Source organism: Cutaneotrichosporon cavernicola (genome assembly GCF_030864355.1).
Source record: "Cutaneotrichosporon cavernicola HIS019 DNA, chromosome: 2".
Taxonomy (NCBI): domain Eukaryota; kingdom Fungi; phylum Basidiomycota; class Tremellomycetes; order Trichosporonales; family Trichosporonaceae; genus Cutaneotrichosporon; species Cutaneotrichosporon cavernicola.
The window spans coordinates 2,886,887-2,908,490 of NC_083394.1; the positions used below are offsets into that span (position 1 = coordinate 2,886,887).

The following is a 21,604-nucleotide window of genomic DNA, read 5'->3' on the forward strand; positions in this document are numbered from 1 at the left end:
GGGGACTAGATCGACTAGATGTGAAAGGGAGCGAGTTAGGAAATGAGATGAGAGGGAATGCGAGGGGAAATGACAAGGGGACATTGGATGGGATGTCTGCGTGTCTACCTACTTGCGCTAGGATCACCATCATCCACACTCCTCACTCCTCACTCCCCACTCCCCCTTCCTCTCAACAGCATGGACCTCATCTTCCCTCTCCCTTCATCGCTCGCTCGCTCGCTTGCTCACTGTCAACTTTCTATCCCTCCCAAAGACCAAACCACTGATCTCTCCTCTTACATTATATCCATCACTCTCCCTCTTCCATTTCCCTTCCACGCCCGTCGAACACGACTCCAGTGTCAACACTGGTCTCGCGCTCTGCGCCGGCTCCACACCATTCCGTACACTCACCTTCCCTTTTACCCACCGTTGGCTCCCCGGTAACAAACGTCGTCATCTACACACACATCTGGTACGCCCACATTCGCACCCTGCTTGCTTCTTGCGACTCATTACTGACGCCCCTCAGTGACCAGCAATGAGCGGAGGAAGAAACCGCCAACAGCGGCGCAAAGCGTCAGCCGGCGCCTCTGGACAGCAACAGCAGCAGCAGGTTAACGCGCCGTTCCCCTTTCCCATGCCCATGCCCCCGCACACACGCCAGGATTCGGGTTTCGGTCCCCCCGGTGGTTGGCGCGCCGGCACTCCTCCCACGTCGGCACACCAGCACTCATTCTCACAGCAGCAGCAGCCAGGACAATCCGTGCCCCTCCAGCCTGGCAGCTCTGTGTCACTCCCACCAGGCGCCTTCCCCGGTGCATACCCGTTCTGGCAGCAGCCACCGGGCGCGTTCAGTCCCACGCCCGCTAACATTCCCACCAACCTTGGGCGCCACAACCGTGGTGACAGCTCCCACACATCGAAACGTCAGCGGTACCAGGGCGACGGATCCATCGGCATCGGACACCCGGGGATGCCCAACGTAAATAACATAGACCATCGCTCCAACCCGTCTGCGACGCTCCGCAACCGCGCCAATCTGGCGATCCTCACTGACATTCCCCTCTCGGCTGGGACTGCACCCATTTCGCCCGCCCTCGGACGCTTCCCTCTCACACCAGGCCCTCCTCCCGGTACCCCACCTGCGCTCCTCCCGTACAACCAGCGCGCGTACACGCTCGACTCTGCCGGCGCCCAGTCGCTCGGCCACTTCCCGCACTCGAGCCTATCTATGCCCATTGGAAGCCCGCTCACGCGCCAAGGCCCTGGCCCCATCCAGATCGGTGGCCCGCTCGGTGGCGGCCCCATGCCACCCCCCAGCCCCGTCACCAGGCGTGCCGTCACGACGCCGTCGCATCTGTCGCAGTCGCACACCCGAGCTACGTTGACCCAGCAGCGCCTTGGCCCTCCCCCGAAGGCTATCTTGGGTGGCCCTGGAGGTCGAACTTTTGACGAACTCCGGCCCAGCCCGAGCTCGTCGCTCAAGCCTTCCCCAGCCCCCAGCGTTAATTCCCGCTCTACCAGCCCTCTGGCGGTCAGTGCGCAGCGCCAGGTGTCTGACACATCAGCCAAGAGCGAGAAGGAGGCGGCCGCGGACGCCGCTACCAAGGTGACTGTGACCGCCGCTCTCAAGGACGCGATCATGCACAACGGCAATCATGTCAACGTCGCCCTGCCGCCGGCAAAGTACAGCCCCCCTGACACACCAGCGGAAGCGTCACCTACCAAGCAGGACGGTGAAGAGGAGGAAACGAACACGGAGGCAACTGCTGAGCGCGTCCCCCGTAAGGAAGCCTTCCCCTGGCCTCCCATGCAGGTTGGCGTTACGCCGCACTCGATCCCTCTTCCTCTGTCTCCCATTTCAGACCACCTCTCTGCAGTCGAGACGTCCTTCTCTCCCCAAGTCGCCTCGCCCCCTGCCAAGTACAAGGTCGTCACTTGGATGGGCAAGGAAGTTAGGGTCGCAATGCCCGAGGAAGTGAGTATGTCAAGTGTACAAGTTGACAGAAGCAGAACAACTGGGAGGCCCTCCGCCCTGCGCCAAACTCGATGGACGTCGACGACACCGACAAGCCAACCACCGAAAATGTAAATACACCAAAGACTATTGAGAACACCACTCCTTCGCTCCCGGCGTCCCCGCCTATGGACAGCATCAACCCCGGCACACCGCCCACAGGCGAGGCGAGTATGCACACTTCGCCGCCTGGCTCGAGCCAGTGGGAGACGGCCTTTGAGAGCTCGTCCCTCTCCAACTCGCCACCGGCCTTCACGGCGTGGGAGGGACCTCCCACCCGCAGCGCGACGCCCTCGGACGACGCGCGCCACCACTTCTCCCCTATTGCCGAGGAGTACGCCGAGAGCGAGCAGCTGGAGCAGGCTTCCGAGAAGACTGAGACTGCTTCGGCCGCGAGCGAGATCGGCAAGGTCATTGAGAAGCCTCCCAAGCCGACACTCACGCTCCCTCTTGCCAGCTCCGAAAATGCAGAGGACATGGTCGCTGGTGTGGCCACACCTAGGCCAAGGCCCAAGCTCTATTCGGAGGGTGCCGCTCTAGAGCACGAAGAGCACGCCGCCCTGCGTGAGGTCGTCCTTGGTGCTGAGCAGCCCGCTGTCGTTGAAGGCGACACAGGCGGCCAGACCGTCGTGCTCGACCGCCTCATGAGCGAGATTGCGTCGCCGATGCCTTCTCCTTTCCGCAAGTCGTTCTCCGGCCTTGCCGCTAACCCATTCCTTAAGCGCTCGCTTGGCGGCATGCTACGCCAGCCTAGGTCCCGTAGAGGCTCGGATGCCGTCCCCCCGACTCCCACACGTCTTACTCAGAGCACGACTGCGGACGAGAGCACCTTCCCCGTTGCCGCCACTACCCCGAGTGAGGCTGCGTCAGAGGATGCCACTCACAGCCTTATGAGCGTTGGACACGACGAGGTCGAGCGCAAGGAGACCGTGAGTACTACGCCTCCTTCGAACGCTTCCGACCTCGCCCCGGCCACCTCCAAGTCGTTCCCTTCTTCTCCTTCCCCGCGCCAGGTTTCCTCCCCGGCGCGCCAGGCCTCGCCGAGTCGTAGTGTTTCGAAGAGCCGCAACCCTTCGCCTACCCGGCAGGCGTCGCCGAAGCACGGGACGCCCTCGCCAGCTCATCAGCCCATCTCGCCGCCAATGCAGTTTGCTCCGCAGTTCGGTTCCCCTGGTAGCCAGCCCATCTCGCCTCCGTCGCAGTTTGGGTTTGCTTCGCCGACCCGCCAGCCCCTGTCGCCGCCATCGCAGTTCGCCGCGGCCCAGCAGTTTGCGTCGCCTATCCGTCAGCCCCTCCCGCCGCCGGTCATGTTCTCCCCTCCTCGCCAGACACCGTCCCCCGGCCGCCAGAGTGTCTCTCCAGTTCGCCAGCCAACTTCGCCTCCAGTCAGCAACTCGAAGCCGAACTCGAAGCCGAACTCGGGCACGTCGACGCCGTTCCGAGGCATAACCCACGTCAGTCAGGCGTCTATAGACCACGCCATGGCGCAAGGGAGTCTCGCGGAGGCGCTCGCTGCATTAAAGCTGGCTGAAGCCGCTCAGGCTGCACAGGCCCCCTCAGCTGCTCCAAATCCTGCGCCTACGCCCGCTGCTCCAGCTGTCTCTCGCACATCGAGCAGAATTCCTCAGCCGCCTCAGCAGCCGCCCGCTGCGCACTGGGCGTTCGGCCCGCGGCGTACTTCAGCTCAATCTATCCAGGAAGAGCCGAGCAAGACGATCCCTACCGAGGGCGAGACCGATGACGGGGACCTCTCGTGGCGCAACCGCACGAACACCGTGTCCCCAGCAATCAACCGCGATCTCCAGCAACTTATCCGCCCAGGCAGTGGCATGCTCAGTGAGAGGACTAGACCAGATGAAGGTGACGACCACGATCCAGTCAATTCGGCTGACGAGGAGCTCAAGCGCGGCGCAGACGCGATCACCCGAGTCGAACGGCCGCCGACTGGCGAAGCGGCGCCAAGGGCACCCCAGCGAGGGTCGCCGGCAACAAGCGTCGGCACGAATGAGTTGGCGGGGTCGCAACCTTCCTCGCCTCTTCTTCGTTCTTCATCCATTGTGCCCTCAACTTCCGCAAGCTCTCCCCCGACTGTGTTTACTTCGCCGTCCAAGTCTTCGCCGTCCAAGACGTCGCCTGTCCGTTCTGTCCCTAGCGTTCCCATAGAATCCCACAATTCCACGACCAAGCCCGGCGGACTCTCGCCTCCCAAACGTCTACAATCCAATACTGCCACTTCTGTCCCACGCCCCACGTTATCCACTGCTCACGAGCCAGAACCCTTCCGACCAACGCAATTCACAATGGGCCACACTCCCAAGGTCTCCGACGCGTCCTCTACGTTCACTTTCGGCCCTCCCTCGGCCCAGCCCAGTCCGGGCAAGGTTTACAGACACAACCCAAACACCATGCACCGCACCAACTTCCAGAACCCTGCGGACGCCGACCAGATTCCACAGGAGCCGGCAAGTAACGGCCTTGGCCTCTTCACCTTTACCAAGCAGCTGCGCCCAAACGCGCTCGAGTTCAAACCGGGCGGCGCAGCTCCGAAACCGGTGCGCATCAGCCCCTCGTCATCTGGTGGCAGCTTCCGGCCGCCGGCTCTTGACTTGTCCGCCGCTGGACCTTCCTCGCGCGCATTTGACTCCCTCGGCCGCACTCAGACCACGCTGGGCAAGCCGTTCGAGTTTACCCCCGCTGCCGGCAAGCCTACACTCGTCATTCGGAAGCCCAATCCCATCCCGATACTGAAACCCAAGGATGTGGAGGTCTCGCCAGACGAGCCCATGGTGTCTCCGCACCGCCAGCACGCGTCGCCAAGGGACGACGAGATGGAACTGCAGCCTGTGCCCTCAGAAGTAAACTGAACATTTCATGTGGAAGCTGACATCAGGCTGAAGCAGAGCACTCCTCCAAGGAGGGCCGTAACTCTCCCCGACGCGGCAAGCATACAGCCAAGCGGCCATCACAGAACTCACATCTACCCAAGGCATGGCTGGGACGGTCACAACCCTCGACCCCCATCGATGGCCTCTCCAACGATGTCCAGATCCACCAGTCCATGCCCATCCGCCTCAACAGTGCCGGCGGCCGCAGGGTTCGCGCCTCCAGCGACGGCGCTCTCAAGTCGGCGCAGCAAACTCCACCTCCAATGCCAACAGACAGGTACTCGCCGTCGCGCCCCGTCGCGGAACTCAGCGGGGAGGCCGAGTCCCAACCGACCCGTCCACCTCTGCCCCCTATCCAGACGGTCATCATGAAGAGGAACATCTCGGCCCCTACTATTCTAAGCGCAAAGGCCAAGCCGTTCCACCCAAGCTACCCGCAAGGTTCCAGCGACTTGTCTCCGGCCAAGAGACTGGACGCGTTCCTGCACCACACGCCGCACTCGTCCAACATGAACGCCGAGGTCGCTGACGAGAGCAAGTTCCGGCATTGGGTCTTCCCGAACCCGGAAACGTATTCGCCGTCTCCATCCAGGGCCGAGTCAGATCACCTCTCATTGTCATACTCCCACAAGAGACGCCACTCGGAGACAGACGACGTCGAGGAAGCCGGCGAGAGCCCAGTCGGCGACGATTCTGCTGTGGACCAGGACGGTAGCGCCGTTGAGGGTAGCAGGAGTCTGAAGTGGCCCAACTGGCCGCACGGTGAGACCGTCCTGTCGCCTGCTTCCAACACGTACACTACGACCGACACATCTGCCGAGTTCCCGATGCGCAGCACCCCGCCCCGGCGCCTGTCTGTTGTGAACCATGTCACCACGCCGCTCCGGCCATCAACACCAGAGTCCGGCGGCATAAGCACTCCCATCGTCTTGCCCCGTGCGATGCTTGTCGAGATGCTCACTACCATGAAGGGCGTCGGCGAGCAGGTCATGAAGTCGAGAAGCGACCACCAACGGCTCCTCGACGAGTCGACCAAGCGAGCCGAGGCAGCTGCGAACCAGAGCACTACGGCAAGCGACATTCTCGAGATGATCAAGGGTGAGTTGCAGTTTCAATTCCAATGCTGACTCGAACAGAGTACTTTACACAGGCCAAGTCGCGCGAGGACGTCTCCGAAGTCTTGGAGGCGCATACCGAGCTCCTCAGAGACCACTCAGCTCTCCTCCAAGAGATTCACCAGAAGATCGAGGAGGAGACACGCACATCTACGGCGGACTCGGCCGAGCTTGCAGAGCGTACGCTCGTTGGAGAGCCGATGACGAATGCCAACGACATGCTGACCGCTATCTTAAGCGGACAGCACGCCATGATGAACAAGTTCAGCGAGTATACCGAGACAAACGACGTGGTGTACGACTTGCGATCTGCGACAGACGCGCTTCTCGAGGCACAGGCCGAGGTTCGTCAGGTCAAGCTGGACCAGCAGCACGGGCACGAGCTTGTCCGTCTGCACGATGAGCTACGGGACCAAGCCACCAGGACTGCTCAGGCTGAACGCGAAGTGGCTGCCCTCAAATTCAAGCTCGACGCCGCGGAGAAAGCAGCCAAGAGCCAGGAACTGGAGGATGTGTGGCGCGCTCTCATCCGGGCCGACGTCGCTGCTGCAACTGCCGCTCTCGCCAAGGTCTCACAGGCAGAGGAACACGCGAGAGAGGAGCTCAATGAGATGCGCGGCCAACTTGCCAGCCAGAGTGCCGCCCACCAGTCTGCCATCGAGGCGCTTAAGGAAGAGGTATGTCTTTTTCGCATGATGGAGCTGACATCAGCGTGACGGCGTCGCGAAGCTCGCTGAGGAGAGGCACAAGGAGCTCCTGGAAGCTCATGCGGACGCCAAAACTTTCCGCGACAAGCTTAGAGAGCACCTCGAGGATCTCAGCCTCACATTCCAACGTGGCCTCGAGAGGCAGCGTAACGACGCTGAGCTCGAGAGGGAGGCCAGAGCCCTGGGCCGCATTGCGTCTCTGGAGAAGGAGGTGCAAGACCTCCGTGCTGAGGTGGGCTAACTTACTCACAAATTTAGCTGACAGCAGCTGGCGCAGTCTGACAAGGACCGCAGCGACCTCAAGGTACAGGTCACCCAGGCGGTTGCCGATGTCCGCTACGAGCAGGAGAAGGCGATCCGCATGGCGGACACCGAGGCCAATGCCAAGCGCACGATGGAGCTTCAGCTCAAGGCCGAGAAGGCGCGCACTACCTACCTGGAGACCAAGGTGCAGCGCGCTGAAGCGGACGTGTCCGAGGTTGCCAGCAACCTTGACGCGTGGCGGTCGGCCGCACTGGAACAGCGCATGCGCGCTGAGCAGGCAACGGTGAGCTATACCAGCTTTGAATTTGCTGACAAAAGACGCACGTCACTGCGCTCCAGCAGGAGAACTTCCACTGGCGCCAGTTTGCGCTCGGCGCCGACCGGCACCGGCTGGAGCAGTGGCTGGCGACCAAGCCTTTCGAGGGAATCGACCCGAAGGCCGCCTCCCAGCCAAACCCAACCAAGGCCACCATGCCGGCGCGCCCGCCCTCTACGCGATCAGTACTCTCGCCATCGAGTAGACCCACTAGCCCTGTCAAGCCGAAGGACACGACACCAGCAGTGTCGAGCAAGCTCCGCATGGTCGTGCCTGTCATAAATGAGCCAGAGGAGTAGACTGCCGTGGCAGGCAGCAACATACATACATAGCATAACGATGTGTCTTTAGAGATGTCATGATAGTTACGACCACCAGGGTGTGTGAGATGTCGTCTCGGATCGCGGAGTCGAGAGCGGCGTGCATGGTCAGGAGGTGAGGAAAGCAGAGAACAGGAGGCATCAGGGAGCTGGGAGTAAGGCTTTGGCTGAACTGCAGAGTGAAGTATTGGGTCGGGTGGTGCCTGCCGGCAATGGCAATGACGCAAACACCAATCCCCCGCCTCTTCATCTTGCCGCCCAACCTTTGCACTTCTCCTCAGGCATCTACGCGTCGGCGTAGCTCATCGCGTTCTCGACACCTCGATACTTCGGGATACTTGGGTCACGCGACTCTCTTGTTCTTTGGATCATCCCCCCGCCACCTCCACTTCGACCTCCACCCAACGCCCCATTCCCATCCCCCTGACGCCGTTCGCACTCGTATCCTTCATCTTTCTCGTCCATCTTTGTCATCACGCACCTTCCTCCCCGCCGGACTGGACTTGATAACATCGTACTCGCACTTGATTACTGCGGCGGACTCTCACTACCACACGCGACGAACCTTCCTCGACACTGGCTTCTCTCCAGTCATTAACTTGGCAACGCGAGTACGATCGCATCGCCCCGGGCGGATTTGGCCTAGACAACTCTACAACCCCGTCCGTCCGCACCGCTTCTATCGCAGCCGATAGCGCCAGTGATCGCGCCTCAACAACTCCTAACTGTTCACCATGGCATACCTGTTTCAGGGGTTAATCGACTGGTTACGCTCGTTATTCTGGGCAAAGCACCTTGAAGTCACCATCGTTGGGTTACAGGTGAGGCGGAGGTTGGAGCCAGCTTGTGGGAAGGAGGAAGCTGACATCAGGCCAGCGGCAAGACTTCGTGCGTGGCGTCCGAGTGATGAGATGGTGCTGACGGCTTTTTCTCGCCTTCACATGCTGGCTGGATCTCTCACACTTTCGACCTCCACTGCCACTCCGTGTGCTCTTTCCCACCCCTCTCCTGCCTACGTCGCGCGCCAACCCCTCTCTCTTCTCCCCTCTCTTCGCACTCTTGCCATTCTCAATGACCCCTCTTGCCCCGCCCTACCCCGGGCCTTGCTCATAACAGCCTCGTCAATGTCCTCGGGTCTGGCCAGTGGTCGGAGGACGTCGTTCCGACCGTCGCGTACAACTTACGCCAAGTCCGGAAAGGAAACGTGACAATGAAGATCTGGGATGTTGCTGTGAGTCGTCGGAGCGTGAGAGGTGGCAGAGTGCACGGGGGAGGGGGGGGGGGGGGGTGGGAAGATGAGTTGAGAACACCTGATGGCCGCCACGAGGACCATCCCGCGCTTAACCCACTGCTGCACCCCATGTGATGGGGCAGCCGGGACCAGGCCGGTCTGGTCTGCAAAGACTACAGTTGTGAGGCATTGGGGTACACTCGCTGCTGCTTCCCTTGAGGCAAGTTGGTGGTACTGGACGCCATTCCTGGCTCAAGTGCTTCCCGGCCTGAATGAGATTATCCAAAGGCACTGAAGATGGAAGGTATGCCTGTTGTGCAACACCCTGCGCGCATTTTCTGCCCATAATGACAGCCACCTGGCGGCGCATGACCAGGTTCTCGGCAGGTGGATGTGGAACCAACCCAGCCATGCCCGCTTCACTCCGCGAAGAGCTCATTACCAACGCGCCGTCCTTCGTGGTCAACACCTTACTGACTTCAGGGTCAGCCAAAGTTCCGAAGCATGTGGGACAGGTACTGCCGCGGCGCAAATGCCATCATGTGCGTTCTCCGAGGGGGCTGTGCTAACCCCAGCTATGTTGTTGACGCCGCCGACGTACGCCTGCACCTATCCTCTTCCGCGGATGTAACACTGATGACAGACCAAGCTCATCCCCACATCAACGAGCGAGCTGCATTCGCTTCTTGCCCTCCCGTCGCTAGCCGGCGTGCCGCTCCTCGTACTCGCCAACAAAAGCGACTTACCAGGTGCCATCGGCGTCGATGAGATTATCCGTGACATGCGACTCGCTGAGATCGGTGGCCGTGTCGTCTCTGTGAGCTTCTTCATCTTGTGCAGAGCTCACGCCAGTGTTACTCGACCAGCAACAAGACAAAGCATAACCTCGACATCGTTCTGGCCTGGCTCACACAGCGTGCCCAATGACGCGACATAACTCAACTCGACTCGACTCGCCACTTTCCCAAAAGGAGCTTCTGTCCTCTGTGGTCTGTTGTAACACACTACTGTAACGCGTGGCCTCGCCGCCGCATTTGCACGGGTTGCATTTTAGCGAGGCTGTCCTCGAACTAGCACCCGTTGATCTGGCGTTGTTCCAAACTCACAGTGGGCTAATGCCCATCTCCGGTCCACTAATTGGGAGTCACCCCGACAACGAAAGACGCGCCACACAAGAACGCTGTCAGACGCTCGCCCCAAAGATGGCTGTCGTCGCACATACCATGCCTTGCTCCCACCTGGCTCACTACAATACACATGGACTCCGCTGACTAAACGGTGCTCCCACACTTCGGCGCGCCGCCACTTGAGCACGCAGTTGGGAGACATGAACGAGAGCTTCTCTGGACCTCAGACTGGAGCTTGGGTAGTTTTGTCCACTACCCAAGCTCCACTTGGCGTGAGAATCCCCAAGCTACGAGTACTGAGGCCGAACAGGGGGGTGTCGCTGCCGTCCCGTTCTTGCCGTTATTGGGCAGGACCCTCTCCCTTAGACTTGGAGAGGACTCGGTCCCACCCACCGCAAGAATCACCCCCCTCAATCCCGCCGAGACTCGAGACACTCGTCACGGAGAGGGAGATACCCGAGTCTTCCTGTAACTCGCGATTCTTGGAGGAGAGGTGCTGTGTGTGGCGCGCGACTGGTTTCGTACGGGGAGGCAGGAGGGTGTGAGGGTTGAGGTTAAGCGTGTCAGAAGGGGGGGGAGGGAAGAGGGAGGGGTGGGGGAGGCAAGCAACGAGGGAGAGATGGAAACGGGGCGGAGCATGTTCGACGGCATCCCACGTCCACTCGCAACTTCTCGCAGCCCCAGCGTAAGCGCGAGTAAGCGGTTTTTCTTCTGTGTATGCCGTTGGTGCCACCGCACGGTCCATACCTATTCTGTCCCCTTGCGCACCACAGCCCAAGTTGTACCCTGTAGGTACTATGCAACTGTCTCTTGTGCAAGTAGCATGGCTATTCAGGTTACCTGAATAGCGCTGCTCAATTCAATTGGTGTTGATGACATGGCCACTATGTGGATAGATGGTGGGGGTTTAGTTTACTGCCTCTGCTTGTGGATGCCGCTGTCAGGTATGTCTCCAGGATAGATGTGACAGCGTTATTCATAATTGGAAGTATACGGTACTAAGGGTCGCAAGACCATTCTGCCATGTCCAGAATCCACCCTGGACAGCTTTGGTTTCGTCGATTTCCAGGTTCACCCTACCACCGCGTTATCCAGAACCTATATTGAACAGCGCTGTGGGCCGACAACTCACTGTCACTATCACGTGATTAGCACCTCTCCTAGCTGTATTGACGCGTCGCGGAATCACGGTTAACAATGCCCAGCCAGACTGCTGGATACCCATGTACCTCGAGATAATGCGAGGACCCTTGAGCTCGAGTATCATCGAGCCAGAGGAACATGGACCTGCTTCGCATCGTTCTGCAGTATCATGCTACTACGCTACTCTCCGCAAAAAAACTAAGCGAACCGACGCGCACCCCTGTCACGTAGCGCCCGGCGTCGAACCCTGCCCCAGTCGGTGGTGGCGTTGCCGTATGACTCCCAGTCCTCATCGTACGCTTTGTCATTGTTACGCAGCCGTTTGTCATCGCAGTTGTAGACACAGTCGGTCTCCCTCAGGAAACAGTGGATCGGACAAGGCTTCGTTGAGCGGGCCACCGCGACACTGACAAGGGCAGGGCTTGAACACGGGCAGGCGGGACGGTGAGCGAGAACCTTCTCATCATCCGGAAGCCAAGCTACCCATTCGCCTTCTGTGCGTTGAAAATGCCAATGTCCCCTGTACTGGTGCACTCAGCCACCCGCCGTTCATTGTAATCTTGTTGCTTTTAGTTTCTGCGAGAGGGAGAGCACCGCTCCAGTTGAAGACCATGGTCATGTCAAGCTTGCAGCTAGGCAACGGGACTTGGAAACTCAAGTACGCGCCTTCATACAACTCATTAAAGATAAAGACGACATTGAACACCCAGTACCCCACAGGCGGGATATCCAACGCTTTCTTGTAGTTTTTCTTCAGGATAGAATAGCGTAGTCAACCACGGTGGCTGAGCGATTGGCTACGGTGCAAAGTAAACCATAAAATCACATGGGCAACATGACAAGACAGAACGCGCACGCGCTGCATACTTAGGAGTGGGAGGGACAGAGGATTCGCAAGCCTCTCCGACAGGAGAGATGCCGAGTTTCTACTTATACTCGGGCATGCACACTCCCTGACTCCGCCCACATCCAGCAGGACAAGGATAACTCGCGTTAAACTGCCACGCTAATAACGGATCCGTCTCGTTATCTCCTAGTGGCCCGACGACCTGCGTGATAGGCCGCCCAGCCCCAAAGCCGGGCTGTACGACCGCGGCCCGGCGAAGCCACTCATTTCGTACGGAGACGAGGTACTCTGTCCATCCCAATGAAATGAGGGACGGCGAGGATGTACCGTACACAACGCGGCGGAAGCCGGCTGGGGTCAGCTTGATTGAAGAAAAAACAAGCCGAGGTACCTTGAAGAATGGTCGTTCCGCACATAGGACACGGTTCGGCAGTAGTATATATCCAGCTCTGGGGCCAGATCTCGGCAATCTCGAACGGCGTCCACCCCAACGAGGAGAACTTGCGTACGCAGTTCTGTGTGAGCTACACATACCAGCAATGACTTACCCTGATGGCGTTTACCTCACCGTGTTCGGTTGGGTCTCCGAGTTCGCGCTGCGAGTTGTATCCCTCGCACAGGATCTCATTACTGGTTGCATTGATGATTACCTATTGTCAGCTTGGATAGAGGAGGACTCACCGAGCCGTACGCGTTAAAGTGGCACGGCGGCATGGCGTCAATTGCTGCTCGCATCCACTTGAGGTCTACTTCCAAGGCGACATCTTCGTCGATGACGGGGTTCTTGACCGAGAGAGAGAGGAGGCCTGTGATGGTCGCTATGGCGCCAGAGATGAGTGCGCTGAATAACATGGTGGTAGTAAGTGGATTGTGGTTAGTTGACAATGATCATTGCATGTGGGAAGATGAGGTTGGCTTGGGTGACGTCATTTGATGGTGAGAATGCTTCATGAGTGACCATCTCTATAAGAGCGCGTTTTGTAGCTGTATGTCTCTGTTCGATAAAACAAGACCCAAGAGTCGCAAGCTGATGGATATCGAACAAATGGCGTGAATGGTGATGACGAACGCCTCCAGGAGATAGCTTGGGCAGTTGTGGGTAGGTGGTGGTAGGGCGGAAACATGTACCCATACAGCGTACGGAGCTAAATTCTGGAATCCTCAAGTGTACACTTTCGAATTACCTCGACCTGCTGATCCAACAGTTCCAACGGAGCTCAAGCTGACAAGCTGACAAACGCCCGATGCGGAGGATGTACGACAACAGTCATGTCAGAAGTCTGACAACTATGCAACAAAGATCACAATCTCGGATCAACATTGAGTAGCAGTTAAAAGGCAGACAAGAATACAAGAAGATAAGACAACAGAGCTGTGTCCAAGCCCAAGCACATGCGCACAGACATACCCCTGCGCTCATTCCTTGCCATCGCCATCGCCATCGCACTGAGCATATATCTAGCATACTCATCTTCAATCACCACCACGATATCTCCCTCAAGCACAATGGACGTCTCCCCTCCCACTTCTACCACTCCACCCGCCGACCCCACCGGAACCGCGGCTGGGAAGAAACGTGCCGCCGCCGAGGCGGTCAAGGCCATGTCGCCGCGCGAGTTTCGGAAATGGAACAAGCTGGCGGACGGCATGGCCACCTTTCACGATAGGTTTGAGCGCGAGTTCAACTACGTCTATCAAGTATGTTCAGATAGAGTAGGTGGAGAGCTGACATAAGCTCGCAGACGGGGGATGGCGCGCCAAAGTCCCCTTCGCTAGGTTCATCCGGGAAGCCGAGCAGGTCTCGCATCACCTCGACATGCACCACCGCATAGAGGAGGCGTACTTCTTTCCCATGCTGGCCAAGAAATTGCCCCAGTTCAGCACCAATGGTCGCGGGGCGGAACATGTCGCCTCGCATAGAGCCATCCATCGGGGGTTGGACAAGTACGATGCCGTGCTTGAGCGAGCTCGGCGCGATCCCGACGGGTATGACGGCAAAGAGCTGAGGGAGGTCATGGATGGGTTTAGGGAGGTTCTGTTCAATCATCTCGAGGAAGAGGTTAGGGATCTCGGGGCGGAGAGTGTTTACGCTGCGGGCTTTACGCTTGATGAGCTCGCTAGGTTCCCAATGTAGGAGACCTAGACCTAGATTGTGCATTATATATATGTATGATAGGTTAGATGTGACGGTCTGGCTGAACTTGTTTGTCCAACCGTGCCGGAAACCAGAAAGACGCTTGTCGAGGGCTGAGGAGCCTTCTTAGCTTCTGGTCCCCGCTCATATGTCGCAGACATTGAACAATGGGGTTGGTTCTCGGAGGCCCGAGCACTTGTAGCAGAATGTGTTACTGTGAGGACCACTGTCTCCCCCCTAGAGGCTCAGTCAGTAATGTCTGGGCCCACACGTACCCCTATTTTTTCTCGACGCCTGCCCTCGTGCTCAATCTAACAATGATCATTCCGCTTGCAAACTCTATGGACGCGGGTGTTACAAGATCCCGCGATAATACTGACCACAACTACAATGCCATGCCCTTAGTTGGCAACGGCGAAGGCGACGACGCTCGCGTCAGAGTGCGACAGCGAGACCTTGATCTTCTTGCCGCCGCCGGCCTTGGCCGCGTCACCGTGGAGCTTGACCTCGGGGCCCGACGCGGTCGAGACAATCTCAATGTCCTTCATGGACGCACCAGCGCCCTTAGAGGGCACGGAGAGGGCCTTGAAGACGGCCTCCTTGGCGGCCCAGCGGCCAGCGTACGAAGCGCGCGAGTCGGGCGCAGCGTTGCAGTACTCGATCTCACCAGCCGTGAAGTTGCGCTCACGGAACGAGTCCGAGGTCGGGACAGACGAGATGAGCTCAGTGTCGACACCAACACCGGCGACGCCAGCCTGGGTCTGCAGGTGCAGCGCCTTGATGGTGTCGGCGTTAGCGCGGGAGAGCGGCACCTCGGAGGGGAGCTTGCCCTTGAACTCGTATGAGCCGTTCTTGGACGGGCCGGCGCGAGCCAGGGGGTTGAGGAGTACGGGACCCTCGAGGTCGGGGCCGTAAGGCGGCGCGTCCTTGATTTGAACAAGGTTGTTGCGGATCATAGACTGGGACTGGCGAGCGTAAGCCTCGAACTGGCGAGCTTGGCGCTTCAGCTTGTACTCCTCCAGTTGGCCGTTGGGAATCGCAGCGAAGAGGTAGCGCGGGTGGAGTAGGGCAGCCTGGCCACCGACCTGGCCGAAACCGAACGAGGTGAGGAGACCGGCCTCGAGGCGCGTGTGCTGGATAGCCTTGGACGGGTAGAAGAGGTGCGGGAAGGCACGGAGCTCCTCCGAGATGTTGTCGGCGTTGGCGTTGCCGGGGATGAGAGCAGACTGGAGGGTCTGGAGCATGCCGTTGAACATCCAGGCCGCGGCACCACCCTTGGGGTGACCAGTGAGGTATTTCTGGGTGATGACGGGGACGGCGTTACCCTTCGAGCGGCCGAGCTGCTCGAACTGGAGGTTGTAGACACCCGACTCGTTCTTGTCGTTGGCCTTGGTCGAGGTACCGTGGCATGAGATAACACCAACCGAGTCGGCGTCGAGGCCCCAGACAGCGAGGGCGCGGCGGAGAGGCGCAATATTGGGGTCAGAGCCCTCCAGCATGCCGTATGTGCCGAGAGCCTCCTTCTCCTGGCGCTTAGCCTCGCGCTCGATGAAGTCGACGCGGCGGGCGAACCACTCGGAGTCGTCGGCCTTGCCGGTAACCGAGGCCTCGTCCCGGAGGTTGTCGAGCTCGTTCTCGAACCACTGCGAGATCTGCTTGCGGCGGAACGCAAGCTGGCGGGAACGGTACTTGAGGTCGAGGATGGGGAGCGACTCCTGGGGGGTGACCTCGCGAGCAGTCGAGAGGATACCACGGCCTGGGGCGGGGACCGAACGGCCAGCCTTGTCGGTGTGAGTCGATGTGTACGCGACAATACCCTGGATGGAAGCACCCATCTCGATCGCGGTCTTGGCGCTCATGAGAATGTGGACACCGCAGCCCTGCGACTCCATGAAGCCGGCACGGGTCGAGGTCATGGGGCGTGAGAACTCGTTGGGCTCACGGCCGTTGGCGAACTCGGTCTCGGCGTTCGAGGTGGCCTTCATGTTCGCGAACTCGAACGAGCCCTCCTCGGAGAAGTCGTCGTAACCACCGGCGATCATGACCTTGGCCTTGCCCGAGAGAATCGAGTCGCAACCGATCTCAACCGACTGAAGAGCGGTGGCGCAAGCACCGACGGGGATCTTAACCGGACCCGAAGCCGACATGAGGAGGAGGTTGACCCAGCCAGCAACGGTGTTGATGAAGGTCTCCTGGAGGATGTCCTTCTGGACATCCTGCTCCTCGCGACGGCCCTTGAACATCTCGGAGAGCGAGCGCATACCACCCATACCCGAACCGAGCGAGGTACCGACCTCAGAGGGGTGGATGTACTTGTAGAGCTCGTAAGGGTCGGTGACACCCGACATGATGAGAGCCTCGGTGACGGAGACGAGAGCCCAGAGGGCGGTGCGGTCGACCTGCGAGATGATGTCGTCAGGGAGACCGTAGCGCTTGGCGTCCCAACCGCTGGGAATCTGGCCGGCGACAACACGGTCAAACTTGACGGCCTTGGGGAGGAGGACACGAGCGCCCTTCTTGAACTTGACGAACCACTCGCCCGACTCCTGGGCCCAGATGTCGACAGCGTCGCCCTGCTCACGCTTGAACTTGGCGGCATCGTCGGCCGAAACCTCGAGGGGCTCGAGGTCGTGGTTGAGCTCAATCTCCTGGGTGAAGCCCTTCTTCTCGGGGTCGTAGCCGAAGAAGAGGTCGGGCTCGATGATGCGGATACCAGTGTGGTTGCGGATCTCCTTCTCGTACTTGTTACGGATGTCCTTGTCGTCAACAGGCTCGTTCGACTTGGCGTCGACCCAGCCGACGTAGGGGTCGGCCATGCCGCCGGCGTTGGGGAGCATGCCTTCAAAGTGCTTAATCATGCCCATCATCCAGGCCATCTCAATGATGCCCTCGATGGTGAACTCGCCGCGGGCCTCCATCTCCCAACGGGTACGAGCAGAGCCCCAGGGGCCGATCTCGGCGAAACCAGTGCACACGACGACCTTGTCGAGGTCGATGAGGCCCTCGAGGTGCTTGAGCTCGTTGAGGACGTTGTCGTCCTCGATCTTGGGGAACTCGTTGGAGAAGTTTGCGCGGGGAGCGACCGAAACCTTCTGGTGGAGGCGCTCGGCCTCGGAGCCGTTGGTGACCTTGAAGTCGGCACCGTTGTCAAGGGCGATTGCCTTGCGGAGGTCTGCAACCTTGTTAATGTCAAGACGGATCGAGGTCATGACGTCGGCGAGGCCGGCAACGCGGTCCATTCCACCGTTGAGGTCGGCCCAGAGGGGCTCGATCTGGGTGATGTCGAAGATAAGGGGGTGCATCAGACCCAGGATGTTGAAGGACATCTCCTTGGCGGAGAAGGTGCGGACACCGAGCTTCTCAAGGCCCTCGGCGACAAAGTTGGTGGCGCTCATGAGACCAGTGCCACGAGTCCAGCCAATGACGGCACCGGCAATGCAGAGGTACTCGCCCCACGACTCGGCGCTCCAACGGTTGAAGAGCGTCTCGAGCGAGATCTTGGACTCTGAGTAGAGACCGTCGTTACCGAACAGACCGTGGTTGGGCGAGAGGGGGAGCACAACCTGGGTAGGGCGGGTAACGAACTTCTTGGCGGCCTTCTTGGTCTTCACGGCACCGAGGAGGCGGAGGACGTTGGTCAGCATGAGGCGGTGGGCCAGCTCGGACTTGTCGTCAATGTTGTCGATCTCACGGCCGTTCTCGGGGAGAGCGGCAAAGGGGACAATGTAGTCGAGGTCGATGTTGAGGGTGTTGTAGATGTAGTCAACGAGCGCCTCAGTGTCCTGACGCGAAGCGCCGTTGTAGGGGACGACAATGAGCTTGGAGCCCTTGGAGCCGACCTCGTGGAAGATGCCCTTGTAGTAGTCGACGACGGCGCGGCTATAGCGCGAGGTGGTCACCACACAGGTGGCGCCACCGGCAAGGAGGCCCTGGAGGATCTCGACACCGATCGAGCCGCGGCCAACACCAGTGAGGAGGGCAGCTTTCTTCTGGAACGTAACACCCGAGGTGGCAATCTCGGTAAGGACGTCGAGGTAGATGTTGGTGAGCTTCTTCGAGTAAGCCCAGCTGGTACCGGTCTTGCGCTTAAGGTGGAGGAAGGGAAGGTGCTCCTCGTCAACCTCGGTGCGGTCCTGGACGTTGGGGCGCAGGAACTGCGAGCTGTCGCGGCGCTGCTTGTCGCCAGCGTTGCGGGTACGGGCAACCGGGTCATCGGCCTCGGCCTGCTGGCCGAGCGACTTGACGACCTCGCCGTACATGGACTTGATGGCGGCCTTCTGGGCGGGGGTGATGGAAGGCTGGGCGTTGACGAGTTCCCAGAGCTTCTCTGCCGGGTTAGCAGATGCCAAACATCTCGCAATCGCAATCGCTATCATTATTTATACGCACCAATGTCGGACTGAACCTTCTCAAGGTTGACCTGAGACTCGACTTCACCACCCGAGGCCATCTCCTTGACGTAGCTCTCAAGCTTGCGAACCTTGGTACGCGGGATCTCAGAGTACTGGATGTCACCCTTGGCCGAGACCTCGGTGTGAGGAGCCGTGTGGAGGGCCACGTCGCGATAGACGGGCGGGAGGTCGACGACCTCCTTGCCTGGATAGGTCAGCCAATGTCCAATGTCCCCATGAGACCCGCGCTGTTGGTCCCTGTCTAGCTCCAGAACCACTCACAGTTGTCGATAAGAATCTGGCCAAACTTCTTGACCTTTTCATAGTTTGGGCCCTTGGAAACGTCCACAGAGTCGATGTGGTACTTCATGTAGTCAAGGAGGTTCTGGTCGGCGCGGTTCATCTGATGGGGCGTAAGCGATCCGCTGCTCCAACGTCCGACGCCGTCACCTCGGCAACTAGATTCGTGGTACTTACGATGGCAATGCAGCGCGAGGTAAGCTCGCGGCGCACTTGCGCCTCCTGGTCACGCGTGGCGGTCGACATTGTTGTAGCTTGCTACGTCGCCGACGGTTCTGGTGTGTGCGGAGGTAGGTGGGGGGGAGGAAGGTTGAGACCTAAGTGCTGGGGTCGGTCGACTTTGGGACTAGGTGGAGGGGTGGAGGGAGAATTAAGGAGGAGAAGGAAAGGGGGAAATGGAAATGAGAGAAGGTTCGGCCTGTTTGATGATGAAGAGGTCGTTTGAACGAGCAGCGAGGAGCTGGAGAATGGTACTTTGCGACTTGATCAGAGTCTAGACTAGTTGTCGGGGTACCGGGGTACAGTCCACTTGTGGTGTGGGAGGAGGGAGAGGATAGGTTGTGGGCCTAGGCAGGTGATACATCTTGGGCGGCTGGGATCGGCCCTCACTTCTCACCCCAAGTTCTCAGCCCTCCCCCCCCAGAGTCATGAAAGCTAGACGGTGCGGGCGGTTTGAGTGGTTGGCCATGGGCCAGTAACTAAACTGTGACTGTCCTTGTTCCTGGACCCCACCCCCACCCCTTGGTATCATCCCCACCAAATGAGTATCCATGGGTGGACCCTCCGACCTCGATCCCTTCCGATGCTCCCGTCGAAAGCCGTCCCACCATGTTACCTCTGTTACCTCTTCTCTCAAAGAGACACGTAGACACGTGGCTCATACCTTTGGGTGCAATAGTGCACTTGCTTAGTAGTCTTCCCTCCCGGCCCTCCTAACCCTTCTCTCCACTCTCATCTCGGCTGGGTCCGCCAGTCATTCAAAGCTTCGGCAAACGGCCAAATACCACGAGCGCCATTGCCCCTTAAACCCGTTCCACAGATCCCCAACGCAATACAAGCCGCTCTCGCTATTCCTCCCCTCCCCCTCCCTGGGCCCCTCCACCCCCTCCAGCACCAACATCGGCCTATCCCTCTTTCCCTACACTTGTATACATCAGCTGGTGGAGGCTGAGGGGCGGGGGGCACGGGGGCTGCGGAACAAGGCGTTGCTGGCGCTGGATTGACCATCTGACCAACAGTGCGCATCTCATTACGCGGGAATTACTACCCAAGAGGCAGGCTCAAAGGCCCAAAGGCATCGGAGCCAAGCCAGTAACCTGGTGACCTGCAGGATGTAGGACTAAGACCAGACCAGACCAGGCCCGCCAGTCGACTCGGCTCCTTGCTAGTTCTCAGGTCCTGCTCCATGTCTCATGTTACATCATAGGAGGATCACCAGACCTTGCTCAAGTCCCTGCAGCAGCTCTCAATGACGATGCATGAATCCCTTCAGCCTATCGAGGCCTAGACGACGGCCTGTGCAACGTTGGCGCTGGCGTGTGTGTACGTGCTGGCATGTACGTAGCGCTGTGTAGCTTTAGATTGAATCCATAATCAGATCATAAGCAGACACCTAGACACTAAACGCGGCTGTTGGTATTTTTGGCTCGTCCCCACAATCTCATGCTTTTCTCCTCCCCACATTTGGCCGTTATCTCAATTCAGGTCCCATCAAAGCGCTACTCGATGAGCCGATTTTGTAATTTAATCTTGTCGGGGTTTGACGGACATGTTCGGGTTATCTCTGTCGTGCCTGATTCACCGGTTGTGTTTCGTGGGAACATGCAAGTTATGGAGCACTTTGGGGTAGCGGGGTATCTAGTACTTTTTATTTTTATTTTATCTCGGCTGTTGCAGTGTGTAAGCCCATAGTTCTAGGCTTGGGCTATAGAGAGGGAGGAGAGCAAACGTGTTGCAGGCACACGGAGACAGGTTGACACGGTGACACGAGGGGAGACACATCACATCACACCATGCACAGCACAGGCATCATGATGGGCGGATTAACGGGAACTGCAGCGATGACCAAAAGTGGATTGGGTGTGGCGTCAGAGATGAGCGCCATCAGTGCCTTACTTCGGTGCGGATGTGCGACAGATGGAGTCATGGTATCAACGAGTGTGGGAACTGAATTCTGTCAGGAGCAGGAGAGATCATCACATGAGAGGGTTGTGGATCTGAGGATGAACTTGGGCTTGGGGAGCAAATGCGCGGGCGTTCCGGATGGCACGGTCGTGTCGTGTGGCGGCTGATGTCGGCAAGTGGAGTAAGAGGTGTGACCGGTGACATGGTGTCAGGTAGCTGTATCGGATCCTGGTTGGGTGAACGGCCTGTTAGAATCAGAGGATAGGCAATTGTAGGCGAGAATGCGAGAATAGTCGCCGCACTATCCCACTCAGGCACTCGGCAGGATGAAGAGACCAGATTAAGGGAATATTGGCGGCATTGTCAGCAAGTCCAGCTGATTCAGTTGATGCGCTCATTAGGCGATTCATACGGTGAGGAAAGTTGGTCGGTCCTAGTTACCGGGGTCTACTGCCTAAGACCCGATTTGGATCGGTATCCATCATACCAGGTCATTAGGCGGCCATGAGCCATGAGCCATGAGCCATGAGGACCATAGGGGTAATGGTTGAGTGGTGTGAGAGGAGCCAGGAACAAGGAGATTTCTCCCTACTTGCTGGGAGTTGGGCGGAAAGTCATGGGGCGGCTTAATCGCAAAGTCCATTGGGGGAGATGGACCCTCAGTAAACCTCTCACAATCACCCACACCCAACTAGATG

The 21,604-nt window shown here is 58.9% G+C and overlaps 5 protein-coding genes across 5 annotated transcripts; 3 read left to right on the top strand and 2 right to left on the bottom strand.

The window, feature by feature from the left end:
• Positions 1-523: 523 nt before the first annotated feature.
• Positions 524-7,588, top strand: CcaverHIS019_0211130 (uncharacterized protein; the record flags this gene model as incomplete). Its single annotated transcript, XM_060598199.1, has 7 exons — positions 524-1,963; positions 1,996-4,857; positions 4,893-5,985; positions 6,024-6,679; positions 6,714-6,941; positions 6,978-7,256; positions 7,292-7,588. The coding sequence occupies 7 exons, from the start codon at positions 524-526 to the stop codon at positions 7,586-7,588; spliced, it is 6,855 nt and encodes a 2,284-aa protein (XP_060455017.1).
• Positions 7,589-8,343: 755 nt separating this feature from the next.
• CcaverHIS019_0211140 (uncharacterized protein) lies at positions 8,344-9,767 on the top strand (the record flags this gene model as incomplete). The annotated part of the gene is made up of 7 exons (XM_060598201.1): positions 8,344-8,430; positions 8,481-8,497; positions 8,726-8,840; positions 9,324-9,382; positions 9,416-9,437; positions 9,484-9,657; positions 9,693-9,767. The coding sequence occupies 7 exons, from the start codon at positions 8,344-8,346 to the stop codon at positions 9,765-9,767; spliced, it is 549 nt and encodes a 182-aa protein (XP_060455018.1).
• Positions 9,768-12,036: 2,269 nt separating this feature from the next.
• On the bottom strand, positions 12,037-12,809 carry CcaverHIS019_0211150 (uncharacterized protein; the record flags this gene model as incomplete). The annotated part of the gene is made up of 4 exons (XM_060598202.1): positions 12,037-12,308; positions 12,349-12,472; positions 12,506-12,607; positions 12,639-12,809. The coding sequence occupies 4 exons, from the start codon at positions 12,807-12,809 to the stop codon at positions 12,037-12,039; spliced, it is 669 nt and encodes a 222-aa protein (XP_060455019.1).
• A 654-nt stretch (positions 12,810-13,463) lies between these two features.
• On the top strand, positions 13,464-14,091 carry CcaverHIS019_0211160 (uncharacterized protein; the record flags this gene model as incomplete). Its single annotated transcript, XM_060598203.1, has 2 exons — positions 13,464-13,655; positions 13,693-14,091. 2 exons carry the CDS (start codon positions 13,464-13,466, stop codon positions 14,089-14,091), a joined length of 591 nt encoding a protein of 196 aa, XP_060455020.1.
• Positions 14,092-14,492: 401 nt separating this feature from the next.
• On the bottom strand, positions 14,493-19,028 carry fas2 (uncharacterized protein; the record flags this gene model as incomplete). Its single annotated transcript, XM_060598204.1, has 4 exons — positions 14,493-18,418; positions 18,481-18,687; positions 18,765-18,885; positions 18,960-19,028. 4 exons carry the CDS (start codon positions 19,026-19,028, stop codon positions 14,493-14,495), a joined length of 4,323 nt encoding a protein of 1,440 aa, XP_060455021.1.
• Positions 19,029-21,604: the final 2,576 nt, after the last annotated feature.